The sequence below is a fragment of the Chaetomium globosum genome, genomic scaffold, assembly GCF_000143365.1.
Source record: "Chaetomium globosum CBS 148.51 scaffold_2 genomic scaffold, whole genome shotgun sequence".
In the NCBI taxonomy this organism is placed as follows: Eukaryota; Fungi; Ascomycota; class Sordariomycetes; order Sordariales; family Chaetomiaceae; genus Chaetomium; species Chaetomium globosum.
Window position 1 is genome coordinate 3,472,394 of NT_165977.1, and position 15,112 is coordinate 3,487,505.

Consider the following 15,112-nt stretch of genomic DNA (forward strand, 5'->3'; position numbering starts at 1 on the left):
GACATGCCTGCCGTTTTGCTTCGGCCGGTGAGTTCCCTCCGAGATTGACCACGGAGATGAACTTGGGGCTAGGTACCAAGTTAAACCCCCAGGGCTTCGGCGAGGGTTCTGTCGCGGAGCCGGCGGAATAACACTCCTCCATCTCTCTGTCATCAACATGGTTATTGATAGTGGAGTTTTAAATTTCAGTTCGAAGCGGGCCCACTGCGAGCACAGAGGTTTGAGGCCGCAAACCCAGCCGAAAAGAAAAAATTAAAACCCGCGCTAGGGGAAGCCGAAGCCGAAGCCATGAGCAATGGCCACCTCACGCCCAAGGCTGAGGCCCAATATGGGGAGTTGGGTCTGCCTCGGAGCATCACAGGCCCGTCTCTTTTCCAACCGCAGTGATGGCGGCGGCCCGAGACCGGACACGTCCGCGCGCTCTCCTTCCCAAAACAGCGCTGCGATTCCGAGAGCCAGATCTCTCTCCAGCCCGTCGCCAGCCGGTGATGTAACGATGATGAGAAATAGCCTCACAAGCTCCACGAAGAATCATGGTTCGGACCACAACCGGGCAGTCCAGACCGCGAGAGAGCGGAGCACGCCCGCTGCGAGAGAGAAACCGAAAGAAATGCCTCAGGCTGACAGGCCGCCAGGCTCAACATCATCGTGTCGTCAGCAGCTGACAGCAACAAGGACCTGGCCTGTCGGCAGCTGCAGGGCGGGAAATGAAATGTGGGAGGGGAGGAGGGGGCGTGTCTGCATGTCAGACCACTGACAGAAAAAAAAAAAAACTCTGCGGGAAAGAAGCCAACGGAGACCATCATTGGTGGCTTGAGGTCTGTGTGTTCCCCGGAAACACTCCGACCAAGGGTTGCGAAATTGCCTCCTTCGCACTGGACTCCCGACGGGAGAGCGGGCGGGCGGTTCGGAAGAAGGATTTCTTTCTTGGAAGCGGGAGAGGGGTGAATTGGCGAATCAAGGGCGATACGTGTGCGGCTGAGTCACTGCTGCTACTGCTGCTGCGGCGGCGGTGTCGTCTGAACCTTGGGACGCGTTGCATCTCCCCGCGATTGTTTGGTTGTCCGCCTACCTGGTCATCCGGATCGCCTGTCTCCGTAGAGTACAATGGGGGTTTTCGATGTGTCTTCCCAACTGCCGTTCAACATTTTTGCAACTGCCGCGAAGAGAACTTCGAGCCGAGCGCAAAAGGCTGTGAAACTCGCTATTTCTGGAAGGTTGAGCCGTTGGATCTGCCCTAACCAGGTGGCAGTCAGCCCGGTGTGGGGCCGCATCGGTACCTGCGTCAGCGAAACCGACGCTAATCCCGAGCGGGTGGTGTACAGTTGGCCTTGTTTCACCGTTCGCCGGGTCGCACTGTGGTGAGAGGAAAGGTCGGTTCTCAGACCTCTTCTGCTGCTTCTCACCCCTGGTAATGTTGACTGATCCCAGAGCTAGGAAGCGCTCTTTGCCAGAGCAACAAGCTTTCGTCCTTTTTTCCCTCGGATTTCCCGAAATCAAATCCTCCCATTTCCGATGACAGATCAAGGTCGAATGACACGGTACTTATTTCGTAGTCGTGCACTGTTTCGGATTAGGTTCTCCACATCGATCGAGTTGGTCTCTTGGCATCTCTTGACCTGTGTTTCTGGAAGGAAAGAGGGAAGATCCATGGATCGAAGCTGTTGTTGACGGAGCTGTTTCCAAATCAGGTTGCGGGATGTTTGGTGCGGCACAAAGCATGTTTGTGAGGAGTTGAGACCCAACGGGCAAAATCAAAACAATCACATGTTTGAGGGGTCAACCTGGGACGATAAGAGAGTTTGCGTACATCTTTACTACTGAAGCAGTGGAGCCGAGGCACCTCTGCTTTCAAAGAAGAAATATCGAGGTTCAGATTCTGCGCGCATTGCTGGAGAAGGACGAATGAAGAAGGAGGGTGTTCCAGTTAATATACGCGCAGTATCCGACAGGTGGGAGTTGACGCAGAGTACCTCCTGTGCACCCACCACGATTTGTTTCTTGCATGAAAATGGGATGGTTTGTCCGACGCGGCGTCGGTAGTCAAGGGAAGTTGATGGTACGGCTTCGTCTCTCGTTGGCTATTACCATGCTTCGTGGAACTCTTGGATGGATGTGTGGTATCCAATCCTGCTCCAGTCGCCAAATACCCCAATGGGTACGAACAGGCAGGTTGGCTCCCTTTGGCCAAAAAAAAGAGAAAACAAAAAACCAAACTCGAAAGGGAGCCAAGAAATCAAGAAAAGAGAAAGAAGGAAAAAAAAAAAAAAAAACCAAAGAAAAAGAAGAGATAAACAAAAACCGAGTAAAATAAAAAGTAGACGTCGGGCTTTCGAAGAGCTTTCCGTTCTTCTCCTTGTAGTGGTTGGTCGATAATGTCACCAACTGGTCGAAATCCGCCCGTCGTGGTCGGAACAAACCAGGCACAGCTCTGATTGGAGTGATTAGGGAAATCCGACCCAGCAACTCCGTCCTTGGACCATCGAGATCGGGGCATTAACACGCAAACAAATAATTGCCTGAAGCATTGTTGGGGTGTCGAGGGCGCTCGCTGTCGCATGCGAGTCAGCGACATGAGGCCTCGCCATCAACAAACAGTGTGCTCTCGCATCGTGGTGGATCGGTCCCGATCTCTCCTCCCTTGCTTTTTTGACCACAAGCGTGCTCGCTTCGCCGGACGCCTGGAATCCCCTTGTCTCAGTCGGGGCCCGAGCGGGATTTGAGCACGCAACCCAAGCAAGGGGTTACCCCTGTCTTGAGCCCGCCGCTCCGTCCCAATGTCACTCACACCCCTTTCAGTGTCCACAACCATGCCGCCCCAGCACGCCCAGCAAGGCACAGCATCCCAACCTGCAGGTTCGGGGCTGGACGAACAACACTGGCCCCTCGGAGGAGGGCTCCACGCGATTCGGACGCGTCGTTTCTTGTGTGTCTGCCTTTGCTACATTTACCCGGGGAGCCCACATCCAGGCCGCTGGGCGAACCCCAGTTTTTGTTTTCGTCGAAATCTCATCATTGTTATTCTCTCAGGTCGTTCGTTTCCTCACTCCTCTTTCCACAAGCCGTAAGGGAAAAGGTATCCTTCGTTTCAGCCTTATTCTCTTACCTGAGAGAAACCATCTCTCAGCTGTCAGCACAACGCCGCACACATATCAGACGGAATACACAACCCCGAGATATTGGACGGCCTGATAACACGGTCACCAAAACCCACACAGCCTTACCTTCTTTCAAATTCGGCCTTCCCCATCCAACCATTCGTTTAGGAACTCCCGTGTGTAAGCCAACGCCGGGTTTCCACCGCTTTACAAGACGGCAGAAGTCTTGGAATGCCATTGTCTCGGCGCTAGACCCAGTGACCCAGTCGCATGAACACGGCTGCTAAACAGCACCCCGCATATATCGGCGAAGCCCAGCAACATTTGTTGACCGGGGAGCTTCCTTCTCATCACACGCCATCATTGGGATCGTTTGTCCACTTCTCTTCCACCATCGACCAGAGTGACGTCGGACCTTAGCGCCTTACCGGCCCCGCAGATCAGGAGCTCGAAGACACGCTCCCGGCCGGCGAGGACAACAGGGTGCAAGCCGGGACTTGCAGGCACCGGAATCGTAGGACGGTTAACCGGACTTTGGAGAAAGAGCATTGTTGTTGTTGTTGTTGTTGTTGTTGTTTGGGTCTGTGAGGGGAAAGCAACGGGTGGAGAAGTCAGCATTCGGACGAACATTCCAGACGGTTGATAAATCCGTCCCACCAAAATCGATTCCACCAGGCCAGGTTTCACTCTCATTTCGGTGCCCCAGGCTTTTTCTTTCGACATTCTGGCAGGCACGGGGATATGGCGATTCCCCGCACAGTCCCAGCCGCGCTGGGCGCGGTTGCATTCTTCCCGACAACAGCCATCCTAGGCATCCACATTATCCTTGCTCGGTCACCCGCGGATCGAGCGTCGTCAGTGAGGACAACGGGTATTGTTGCGGCGCTCTTCGAAGCCGTCATCTTTGTTGCTGTGCCGTTCCTCAGCCTCTCACATGTCGTGCCATGGGCCCCGAGTTCGCATTGGAAATGGTTTAGGAGGGTATGGTTCGACGCGGGCTTAGCGCTGTGCACAGTTGCCACGGTTATATCGATATCGAATATCGTCTGCCTCAGTAAGGTTGTCCATGACCCTCTGAGTACCATCCTGGGATGGGGGGTAGGGGATTTCTTGGTGGGAGCCTCGGTTGCGCTGGGGCTGGCGTTTGCGACACAACTCGTCTTTTTCATTTTCCACTTTCTCGCTGGGAGAGCACTTGGAAGTCGCCCTGAGGGATCGGCCCAAACCGAACTGGGCAACAAGCTGGGTCCTCGTATCAAAACGGTCCCGTATCACGAGACAACCCCGACCTCGGCCAAGGACCGCGGGAGCGCCTCGTTCGATTCTCCAACGCCCCCTGGTTCAAGCGGCGACCGCTCGGGAATGGAGACCATAAACTCGGCTCGGTCTTCCCTTTCACACGCCATCCGACCCATCACGTCCAAGACACGCTTGTTGTCTCTCAGCCGCCGGTCCTCCCACCGGCCTACTTCTCTCGACCTGCCTGCCGCGCAAGATCGCCAATCCCGTTCAACGGAAGTTGGATTCGACTCCTGGGACACGTCAGCCGTGGATCCAGAGACCCGCCAGACAGTCTTGGAATCCTCGTCACCGCCGCACAGCCGCTTCCTCGAGACCATCCCCGCCAGCCCAACAACCAGCCGGAGCCCCAGCCCCGGCACCGCGCTGGACATCCTCGAGCCGCCGCGCGCGAAACGGAGGAGCCGCAGCTACAGCCCCGTGTCGACACGGGCGATCCAGGCGCAGCGGGTGGCCTTCACGCAGCAGGAGTCGAACAGCGAAGCGCACATCCACCCGCTGTTCCGGTCCGACTCGCCGGCGCCGCCGAGCGCCACGCCTGGCACGGTGGTGGTCGCGGCGCCCAACGCGGGCCAGGTCATCTCGGACAAGCACAGCATCCGCAGCATCCAGAGCATCCGCCGCCTGCGCAGCGAGAGCCTCCCGCCCGTGCCCGGGCCCAGCCCGCTCAGCCGCGCCGGCTCGTGCGAGTCGTTCGCTCGTCGGAGGGCCGATAGCAGCTCGCCGGAGCTGCGCGAGGAGGACGAGGTCGAGGCCGTGGTGGTGGGTGCTGCTGCGGCGGCGGCGGCGGTGGATACGGAGCGGAAGATGACACCGCCGATTCCGGATTATATCCTCAATGCTGGGTCGACGTCGAGTTTGACTACTTCACAAAAGCCGTGAGGTCGAGTCTCCTAGCGGAAATCAAGAGCTGCCCTAAAGTTGGGCAACAGGCCTCGGCGTGATCTTGACATCAACGGCTCCCGAGGATTTGATGAGTTATGACCATGATGCTATGGGACCAGCACAAGGTCTATAGGCATCTGCCTTTCTTTTGTCTTTGAGTTTGGGGTGATCGATCGAGCCAAAGCCTCGAGGTTTGGAAGCAAGATACCAAATGATGATTGATGCTTAGCGATGGCGTTGGATTAAGACGGGAAAACGGGAAAGGGCAGGGAATGGGAAGGACACTTTTGTCGCTCGACAACGTCCTGGAGTTTGGAGGGTTAGAATAGACAACTTGGTTCAACCAACCGCCGCCGATCGGGCAACGACAAATACCATGTCAGTGTATCCATATACACACCTTTTCTGTGCATGAACGCGTGAAACAAAGTGGAAAGTGAAAGATTGAACGAATAACGGGAGACTGCATGTTATCCGGGGGTCCGTTTCATCCATTGATACCATTGGTCGTTGTTCACCGTCTTAAAAACAGTATGAACCAAATCCGATTCATCGCGAAGTCGATTGGTGACGGCGATGTTTTGTGGCGTCGAGAAATAGGGTTGGCTTGGCGGGATCATCAGCTCGAACCCAGGCAAGGCTCGCCCCCAAGGAGAGTGGGGCAGGTGCACAGCTGCTAGGCGACAGCGGCCGCGTGCCCCCCAATGCCCCACCTTGCTCCAACCTAACTTGAGTTCCCTCTGCAATGGTTTCGTTGCTGCCTCCCTCTTGCCACAGAATCGCCTTGTCATAACACACAACAACCCGAGCTCTACAGTATCGTAGAACCATCGACGGCAATCCTTGACATCACTCGATTAACCGCCATCGCAAACCATTCCCCGAACAGATCATAGAAATCTAGCCGCCGGTGTTTATTACGTTGCCCATCATGAAGGTGACCTTTAAGGTTTGTTCGACCCGACCAGAGCTGGCGGCTCTTGCACAAAACCCCAACACCCCACGCACTCCTTTCCAACACCTCATCGCATGTCGATGATCGCTCTATGCCAGATGCTAATTTATGGCCGCCCGCGTTTAGGACCTCAAACAACAGAAGTTCGTGCTCGATGTTGAGCCGACCGACCTTGTAGGTTACCCCTCTTCATCCCTCATTCCGAGCCCTCGCCCCGCCGCTATGACGCTACCTAGCCGACAACCACTTTTCGCGAATGCATATGACGGTGCCTCTCAGCCGGCTCAGCGGATCATCATAATTATGGGCTTGCATTCTGGAGATAGACACTGACAAAACTCAGATTTCTGCTGTCAAGCAAAGGATTTCCGAGCAGCGGGGTTGGGACCCCAAGCTCCAGAAGCTGATCTACAGCGGTATGCGAACACTTTCCGTGCTTTGTTCTCGACGTGAACTGACAATTTGCTTCGTATTTTAGGCAAAATTCTGAAGGACGAAGACACCGTTGAAACCTACAAGATTGAGGAAAAGGGTTTTGTGGTTTGCGTCGTGAATAAGGTAAGTGCGAATAATCATCGACGCCAACAGTTGACTCGAAGCTGACAGCACTACACAGCCCAAGCCTGCACCAGCGCCCGAGGCCTCTTCATCCGCAGTCCCGGCTACACCTGCCCCCGCACAAAGCTCTACTCCAGCACCCCCGGCCGCCCCTGCGCAGACTTCCGGCACAGCTGCAGCCGTTCCGGCTACCCCCACCCCGAACCGGACTGCCGCCCCCGAAGCGGCTCCCAACGATGCCAATGCTCTGGCTACAGGCGAGCAGCGTGCAGAGGCAATTGCCAATATGGAGGCAATGGGTTTTGAGCGGGCACAGATCGACGCTGCTATGCGCGCTGCGTTTTACAACCCCGACCGCGCCGTAGAGTACCTCCTGACCGTACGTTCTATCCTGGGACGAAGTGGCGTCGCTACAAAAGGCCGGTAGCTAACTATCCATAAGGGCATCCCCGAACACCTGCAACAACCCGCCGCTGCAGCTCGTCAGGCTGCCCCAGCTGCCGCCTCACCTGCGCCGGCAGCCGCTGCTGGTGCGGGCGCCGAGGATGATGCCAACGTAAATCTATTCGATCTCGCCGCTCAACAAGGTCGTGGTGGCTCTGGCACACGCGGTGGTAGTGGCGCTGGCGCAGGCGCAGGCGCTGGTGCAGGCGCTGCCGCCGCCGCTGCGGCTGCCGCGGCGGCCGGTGGCCAAGGCCTGGGTAACCTCGAGTGGCTCCGTGCTAACGCACAGTTCCAACAGCTTCGCCAGGTGGTGCAGCAACAACCCCAAATGTTGGAGCCCATTCTCCAGCAGCTTGGTGCCGGCAACCCCCAGCTTGCCCAGTTGATCGCTCAGAACCCTGATCAGTTCCTCTCCCTGCTTAGCGAGTCGGGCGGCGACGACGACGCGCCGCTCCCCCCTGGGGCCCACCAGATCTCCGTGACGGAAGAGGAGCGCGACGCCATCGAGAGGCTTACTCGACTTGGCTTTACGCAAGACCAGGCGATCCAGGCCTACTTTGCTTGCGACAAGAATGAAGAACTGGCAGCAAATTTCCTCTTCGACCAACCCGATGACGACGAGGACGTCAACATGCCTTGATTTTTTCTTTCGTCATTTCGGAGTTCTTGGCGGAAGGGTTGTGATTCCCCGGCCTTTGTGGTTTCTCGTGGAGATCTGGATGCGATATGGGAATTTGGGCTAGACGTCCTAGCTAGGGTTCGGTTCTCACAGCGAGATGAGTCGGGGATCGGTTAGCATGAGCATACGGAAATGGGGCCTCGTTGATGATGGCTACGAAACGATGCACCTTTTAAACCTCTTCCCCTGCAAACATATGGCGGTGGTTACTAGATCGATGGATGGCTGCCGTAGGTTTGCCCTCTCATACTAGATGGGGATAATAACTCCCGGTTTAAGGGATGGAGCGGATGAAATAGCGGCCCGGACAATGGATGTGAATCTTGGTCGCTCTGCTGCGGCATCTAGCTTGCGTAGGATGTGGAAGGGATGTGTCGGAAACCGGAAGACTTAGCCCTCGGAACCATACTAGGAATCCGCCAATGAATTCTAAACTGAGCGAGTGAACTTAGAATCAACGGAGCGTTGTTCAGCACCTATGTATGCAAACTTCACAAACCACCGTACGGAAATGCTGTCTCTCCTATATACCCTACATCGGGGTATGTAAGCCCCATGTTTGTCATCGACCAACACGCTATAACGCTTTTGTTCCTCCTGGATTGCCGGCCCCTCTGCGTCTCGGCCTTCAAATGCCTCCTTCTGTATACTGTGAAAAGGGTATCAATATAATCCATTGCCGTCGGATTCCGCTTGTCCTGCCAACCAACCAACCCCAAGCTCGATGTCGCTCTAAATGCACCGCGTCCCCGCGTTATTTAAGGGAAACCAAGGGGAAAAAAAAAGGACCCAGGCAAACAAAAGACACCGCTGAGGAAGAACCTAAACATGATCAAATGATCAAAGCCCCATGGGAACAGGGCCCTTCTTCTTCCTGCCCTTGCGCCCGCCCTTCTTGGGCCCCTCGCCGTCGACGGCGCTGTTGAGCTGGGCGAGGACCTCCTCCTTCTTGCGGCGGACCTCGTCGGCCTTTTCGTCCTCGAGGACCTTCTGGCGGGCCTCGAACTCCTCCTCGGCCTTCTTCTGCTCGGCGTAGATGGCCTCGGCCGTCTCGTACTCCTGGCCCGTGGCGCGCTGGTACTGCTCCATGTCGAACGAGACCGTCTTCTGGCCGACCAGGGCGGCGGTGATGCGCTGCGGGTTGACGCGCTCCTCGCGGTTGAACTTGAGCTTGATGTGCTTGCGCGTCTTGCCCCGGAACATGCGGCAGATGGTGTCGAAGTCGGTGCCGAAGGCCTGCAGCGCCTGGTAGAAGAGGTCCGTCTCGTCGTCGGTCCACTGCTGCGGCTTGAGGTTGCGCCGTAGGTAGGTGGCTGACGTGGTGTGGTGCGTAAAGTCGTTCTCTTCGATCTCGACGAGGTCGCCAGCCTCTTCGCGCGCCCGTGCGTGCCGGTCGACTTGGAGGGAGCGGTGGTCGAGCACGATCTCGCCGTCGATGATCTGATAGGTTTCGCCAATCGGGGCGCGGGCGCTGCTGTCGGCGGGGGTTTCGGCGGTAGCGTCGTCCGTGGCGGAGGGAGTGGGTTGGGCGCTGTTGTTGAGGTCGGAAGATGGTGTCGCGCCGGGGGCTTCGCCAGTTTCCGCGGTTTCCTCGCCTTCCTCGCCGGTCTGCTGTCGCTTCCTACGCTCGTTGTATCGGAGACGCTTAGCACGCTCGCGCTCCATAAGCTCGTCGTGCAGGCTGAACTTCTTGCCGATATGCATATCCTTCGCTAGGTCGGCCATCTTGACTTGGGTGATGTCGATCTCGACGGCCTCCGCATCGGGTGGTGTGGCTTCCCGTTGCGGCCTCGGTGGCTTCTTCTTGTGCTGCCCTGCGTTCTCCTCCTCGCCGTCTTCTTCGACCTCCTCGTCCTCTACCGCGGACGCGCTGCGCTTTCGGCTCCGTGTTTCCCTTCGGGCCGCCGGTTGGTGTCCTTCCTCACCTGGGAGTGGAGCCGCCCTCTTTCGTGGTCGTTTCCTTGAGGTGGAGGGATCTTGTTCGCCGGCATCTTCAATGGCGACAGTCGTTGTTGTGCGTTTACGGCCACGCTTTGGTTTTGCGGTCTGGGAAGAGTTCGTTGCGGGCTCGGGCGCCGTTTCACTCGCCGGTTGTGCCTGTTCGCTGATAGGCGTCTCGGCGGGTGTTACTGCAACCCGCGATGATCGGTCCGCCGGAGCAGCTGTCGGGGCATTGGGGGTCGAGGCCTGGTTGGCAATAGGGGTTGGCGTAGTTGTTGTAGTAGTGCCATCGATTTGTATCGTAGAGAGAGGCTCTGCAGAGGCAAGAGAATTGTTGGTTGGAGCAACGGCAGCGGCAACCGTAACGACCGGCGACCGATCATCCACGCGAGATTCGGTACGATTATCTCTGTCTACTGCTGGCGAGCCTGACGGGGGGCGTTCTTGGGCAGTACGCAAAATCTGGGCTGTGGTCTTTTCAAGTTGGCTAGCGGCTGCCTCACTCACAGACTTTTCGCTCGAAACCGCCGTGGTAAGACTCGCGACTCTGCCTTCTAGAACGGCTCCCGTGGCCTGAGCTCCCAATTCCGCATCACCGGATTCTATATGCTTCTCCTTCCCTTGCAGAGATGTTCCAATATCTTCAAGGGCGCCATCGGGCGGGACGGCAGTGCGGACTTCGACGGATGTGCTGGTGGCCGGGTGCGGGGCAGACTGGGTTTTCAAGGACGAGGGTTCCTGAGGTACAGGTGTACTGTTGTACGAGGGCTCTGTTGTCGATGGACGTGAAGCGTTCTGGGAGCCTCCTTTGCCAGGCGGGCGACGGATAGCGGCCTTCGGCTTGAAGGCAGATTTCTTATTCAACATCTTTTCGGTTTACTGCCCCGCAGTCGTTTTTCGCTATCGTTGGAAACGTGCGCAGTTGCGCATTGCCCGAAATAAAGACAAGACGGGTCTGAGTCTCTCGGTTCCGGCCCCGAAAGTAGTCAGTACGGGGCGCGGGTGTTGTAAAAACTCGCCCGGTCGAGGCGGGTTGGCAGAATTCAAAAGTCGAATTGAATGAGTGTTTGCTGCAGCAGGAAGTGCAGGGCATTTCAGATCGAAAGATGGCGCTCAAAAAGCGGGCGCGACGTGGGGCGAGAGTGATAAGACAATGGTTCGCTGAGCGCTAGCGTCAAATTGGGTTAGCGCAATGCCGCAGCATTCGAAAATGACCCTTCCTTGGCCGAACATGCATGCAACTCGGCGGCCCGTTCTTTCTCTCGTTCCCTTTCCATTCCCAAACCGCACGCTCCTTTTCACCACCAGGCTCTTGCCTTTCAGCTTCATTTTTTTCGGGGCGTTGCCCGAGGCTTAGGACGACAGATCATATCCCGCCCATTCCCGTTAATCCGGCTTCGATTTTAATCATTTTCTTCTTTTTTACTGCCTTGTTCACTACGTCGCTGCGCTTTTTCTGATGCCGATTGCCACCTCTCCATCCGTGTTGCCCCGTCCTGCCACCTTCGCCAAGATGGAGGACAGGAAGAGACCCGCGTCTGGCGCGGTCGATGACTACGCTCCGCCGAGCAAACGACAAGCTGTCAACGGTGGCGGCAAGTCGAAAGACGACTCTGCCGACATGAAGGAAGAGGCCTGGATCGAGGTAAGTGTGTCACACGACAGCCCCTACTTCGTCATCCTTTGGCCATCCCGCACCCCCTCTCCCTCCCGAGACCTGGCCTATGGCGCCGTCGCGCTGATGCCGCGTCCATCTTGCGGCGACAGCTGGCATCAAACGCGGCGGTTTTGCTGCGTTTCCTTGCCTTGACTGTGGCTAATGCGCGGCTGGCTGGCAACAGCACGCCCGGCTCCCTCAGACCTCTCCCTGATCCCAGTGCCCTCATACTTCCAATCATTCCGCTTCTTGTTCGCTACGATGTACATGGGGAGACTCTTCGCATGGTTGGGGGCGACGGGTTGGCTGACATGGGTGTCTCCAGGAATACCAAAAGGGCGCTATATATCGCCAAATGCTCGAGTACAAGAGGGAAAAGATAAATCTGGAAAGTCGCGTCCAAGAGCTGGAGAAAAGTTCGACAGATCATGACGACCATATCCGGATAATCGACGCATGGGTGCTCCAGGTACGTCCCGACGTCCGACCGCCCCGTGGGCCCCCGCTGACCGCGCTTAGCTACTGCAAGAAATCGAGGCGTTGGTGGATGGCGCAATATCATCTCGCAGTCCAGCAGATTTAGCACCAGGGTCCGCCCTTTCCTTCAAGGACAGTAAAGAATTCCAAAGGCATCTCAACGACAAAGGGAAGACCTTCAGGTCCAAGACCGACGCCATACTGCAGCGCCTGGCTGGCGCGCGAGGTGAGGTCAAGCCGGAAGTAACGCAGCTCGAATCCCAGATCAACTCTTTACTGGCGCGGCAGAAAGAATTGATTGTCAAAGTCGATCGACTGGAGGCACAAAATGCGTCACTCTCGGAACAATACGACAAGGCCACTCTGAAGGTCATCAAGGCGGAACGGAAGCTAGACCGAACGAAGAGCGCGCAAGTACAAAAACTCGAGCAGCAAGCCTTGGCTAGCGCCACGGCTCATCCGGCCACGAAGGACGAAAACGGCGCCAATTCCGGCACCGCGAACGGAGATAGCGGAGCGCTCAAGCTGCAGTATCAAGAAGCAATGGCCGTGATGGCTAAGCAGAAGCAGCAGCTCGAAGCCGCGTTATCCGAGAATAAGGCCCTGACTGACGAAAATTCGACTTTTAAGATCAAGAAGGAAGCCGTCACCGACGAGGAGTACGCCCGGACAGAGGTTTTCAAACATTTCAAGGGACAAAACGAAGACCTCATCAAGCGCATAAACCACCTGGAGGCGACGAATAAGCACTTGCGGGAAGAAGCGGAGAAGCTACGCGGGGAAAGAACCGAATGGAAATCCAAGCTAGAAACCGAGGCCCAGGCCGCCACGCTGGAAGTGGAAGATCAGCTCCAGCAGAAAGACCAGGACCTCACCCGCATCCGCTCCGCCCGCGACGAACTCCTGGCAGAGGTCGCGATGCGCAAAGCCAGCCAAGACCAGGAGAAGACGGCTCTGACCCAGATCAAGGAGCTCGCGGAGGCCCAGGTAGACCGCATTGCCGAGCTCGAGTCGGAACTCGAACGATTACGACCAACCGAGGACACGGCCATGTCGGACCCACGCCCGGACCTCGAGGCTCTGGCTGTTGAGGACCTGCGGCAAAGATATGTGAAACTGGAGAAGGACTTCGAGGCGATCAACAAGGAATTACCACTCCTGGAGAAGTCGTATAAAAAGTCGATGGCGCTGGCGCACAAGAAAGTCATGGACTTTCAGCACCTTGAGGACCGAGTTGCGACGCTCACGGCCGAGAAGAGCAAAGCGGACCAGAAATACTTTGCTGCGCGAAAGGACATGGACATCCGAACCGCCGAGATCCGGACACTTCGAGCGCAAAACGGGAAGAGCTCCGAAATCATTTCCCAGCTCAAAGACGTTGAGATGCAAAACAGGGCTCTTATTGGCAGCCTCGAAAAGCAGATCGCAGCGTTAAAGCAGGACATCTCGACGGCTATGGCGGAGCGGAAGAAGCTAGAACAGCTGAGTACTGAGGCGACACGAAGGGCGGACTCGTGCAAGTCTCAGATATCCAATCTCGCTGATCTCGTGAAAGCGAAGGACGCCGCGGTTGCCGCCATGAAAGAGCAGCTCCTGAAGGCCGAGACCGAGCTGGAGAAGACCAAGGTTGACGTCAAGGAGATCGCCAAGGATTGCAACAAGTGGAAGCTCAAGTGCCAGAGCAATTCATCAGAGGAGGAAGAAGCGCTGAGGGTGAGTCGGTCCGCCGGCGTTATGTCTAGTTGTTGTCACTAACGATGTGCAGAATTTGGTGATTTGCTCTGTGTGCCGAAGCAATTTCAAAAACACGATCCTAAAGGGATGTGGCCACGTCTTCTGCCATGGCTGCGTCGATGACAGGTTGGCGAACCGCATGAGGAAGTGCCCGAGTTGCAACAAGGCCTTTGACCGAACCGATGCCATGGCCGCCCATCTATAGTGACGTCCGACAAAGGCATGGCGGCGAGCAGAGCACAAGTCCCACCGAGGCGCAAACGCGCCCAAGGACGACACGACGACACAGCCCCGCCGTTTCCGCCCCACGGGCCACGGCGGTGTGGGCGGACAAACGCGGCGCCGAGCGCAGGATTGACGACCAGATGCTTGTACGAGCACGGCAATTGTACCTGTACCAATGTAATTTAGTGGTGTGTGATTAGGATCCGGGATGCGTTGATCAAGTGCAGTTAAGGTTGGGCAAACCCAGAGGGGTTTATCTACAAGCGGTGACTTATCGTTCACTTGGAGAGCAGGATATAGAACCGGGGTTACGAGGGGAGCTACGATATTGTACAAAGCGGTCTATCGATACCTATCAAGCCTTAATTTTTCCCTCATGTTTCTCAACGGCGACTGGTCGATCCGAAACCGGTGCTTTCGTGACGCGCGCCAGACCCTGAGCTGCTCGCGCTTGACGAGCTTTCGCCACCGCCATAGCCGGAGCCAGACCCCCAGGAAGACCGATCATTGCGCCGGTTGTTGTTCCGCTGTCCGCGACTGCTACCAGCCAGTGTACCCGGCCGCCGCACCGCTCGCCAGACCAGTCCAGAACCCAGGAGACCAGGCCCCACCCGACGACGACGACGACGGCTTCGGTCCCGAACCGGGATACGGCGGCGGCGGATCATCCCCACGTCCCCAACCACCACCACCGCCGCCACCACCCCAGCCCGGTCTGCCACCACCACCACCACCACCACCACCACCTGTTCCCCTCCAAGTATCAACCCAACCAAACAAAATCACCATACACACCGCCACAAACACCACCCAAAACAGCACCGCCCCCCCCTCCCTGCTGCTGTGGGATGAAACCGACTTCGCCCAAGGAGAAGTGCACTTCCCGGTACACGTGTGAGCGGACGGAATACGCCGCCGGATTTGTTTGGGACGGCAAGCCCAATGGAACCTCCGAAGGACGCTCTCGTCTATACTCACATTGTACGAGAGTATTCTTCGATAAGGGACGCCACGATCCTAGGGACATCTCCGGGATTGAGAAGCTCCACGAATGGGTGCACGCCTGTGTCACCTCACCTTGCGGGAACTAGCTCGCCCGCAGAGGTAGTATAATGCCTACCCAACCCCGACCAAATGAAAGCGAGTCCCAAACGGTTGGG

The 15,112-nt window shown here is 56.8% G+C and overlaps 5 protein-coding genes across 5 annotated transcripts; 4 read left to right on the top strand and 1 right to left on the bottom strand.

Annotated features, from left to right (window-relative positions):
- Positions 1-3,839: 3,839 nt before the first annotated feature.
- On the top strand, positions 3,840-5,279 carry CHGG_03218 (uncharacterized protein; the record flags this gene model as incomplete). The annotated part of the gene is made up of 1 exon (XM_001229733.1): positions 3,840-5,279. One exon carries the CDS (start codon positions 3,840-3,842, stop codon positions 5,277-5,279), a length of 1,440 nt encoding a protein of 479 aa, XP_001229734.1.
- A 934-nt stretch (positions 5,280-6,213) lies between these two features.
- CHGG_03219 (uncharacterized protein) lies at positions 6,214-7,879 on the top strand (the record flags this gene model as incomplete). Its single annotated transcript, XM_001229734.1, has 6 exons — positions 6,214-6,231; positions 6,364-6,411; positions 6,581-6,653; positions 6,716-6,795; positions 6,854-7,156; positions 7,223-7,879. The coding sequence occupies 6 exons, from the start codon at positions 6,214-6,216 to the stop codon at positions 7,877-7,879; spliced, it is 1,179 nt and encodes a 392-aa protein (XP_001229735.1).
- An 879-nt stretch (positions 7,880-8,758) lies between these two features.
- CHGG_03220 (uncharacterized protein) lies at positions 8,759-10,726 on the bottom strand (the record flags this gene model as incomplete). The annotated part of the gene is made up of 1 exon (XM_001229735.1): positions 8,759-10,726. The coding sequence occupies one exon, from the start codon at positions 10,724-10,726 to the stop codon at positions 8,759-8,761; it is 1,968 nt and encodes a 655-aa protein (XP_001229736.1).
- Positions 10,727-11,372: 646 nt separating this feature from the next.
- Positions 11,373-14,085, top strand: CHGG_03221 (uncharacterized protein; the record flags this gene model as incomplete). The annotated part of the gene is made up of 4 exons (XM_001229736.1): positions 11,373-11,504; positions 11,842-11,985; positions 12,036-13,706; positions 13,948-14,085. 4 exons carry the CDS (start codon positions 11,373-11,375, stop codon positions 14,083-14,085), a joined length of 2,085 nt encoding a protein of 694 aa, XP_001229737.1.
- A 243-nt stretch (positions 14,086-14,328) lies between these two features.
- On the top strand, positions 14,329-14,850 carry CHGG_03222 (uncharacterized protein; the record flags this gene model as incomplete). The annotated part of the gene is made up of 1 exon (XM_001229737.1): positions 14,329-14,850. The coding sequence occupies one exon, from the start codon at positions 14,329-14,331 to the stop codon at positions 14,848-14,850; it is 522 nt and encodes a 173-aa protein (XP_001229738.1).
- Between the last annotated feature and the right edge of the window lie 262 nt (positions 14,851-15,112).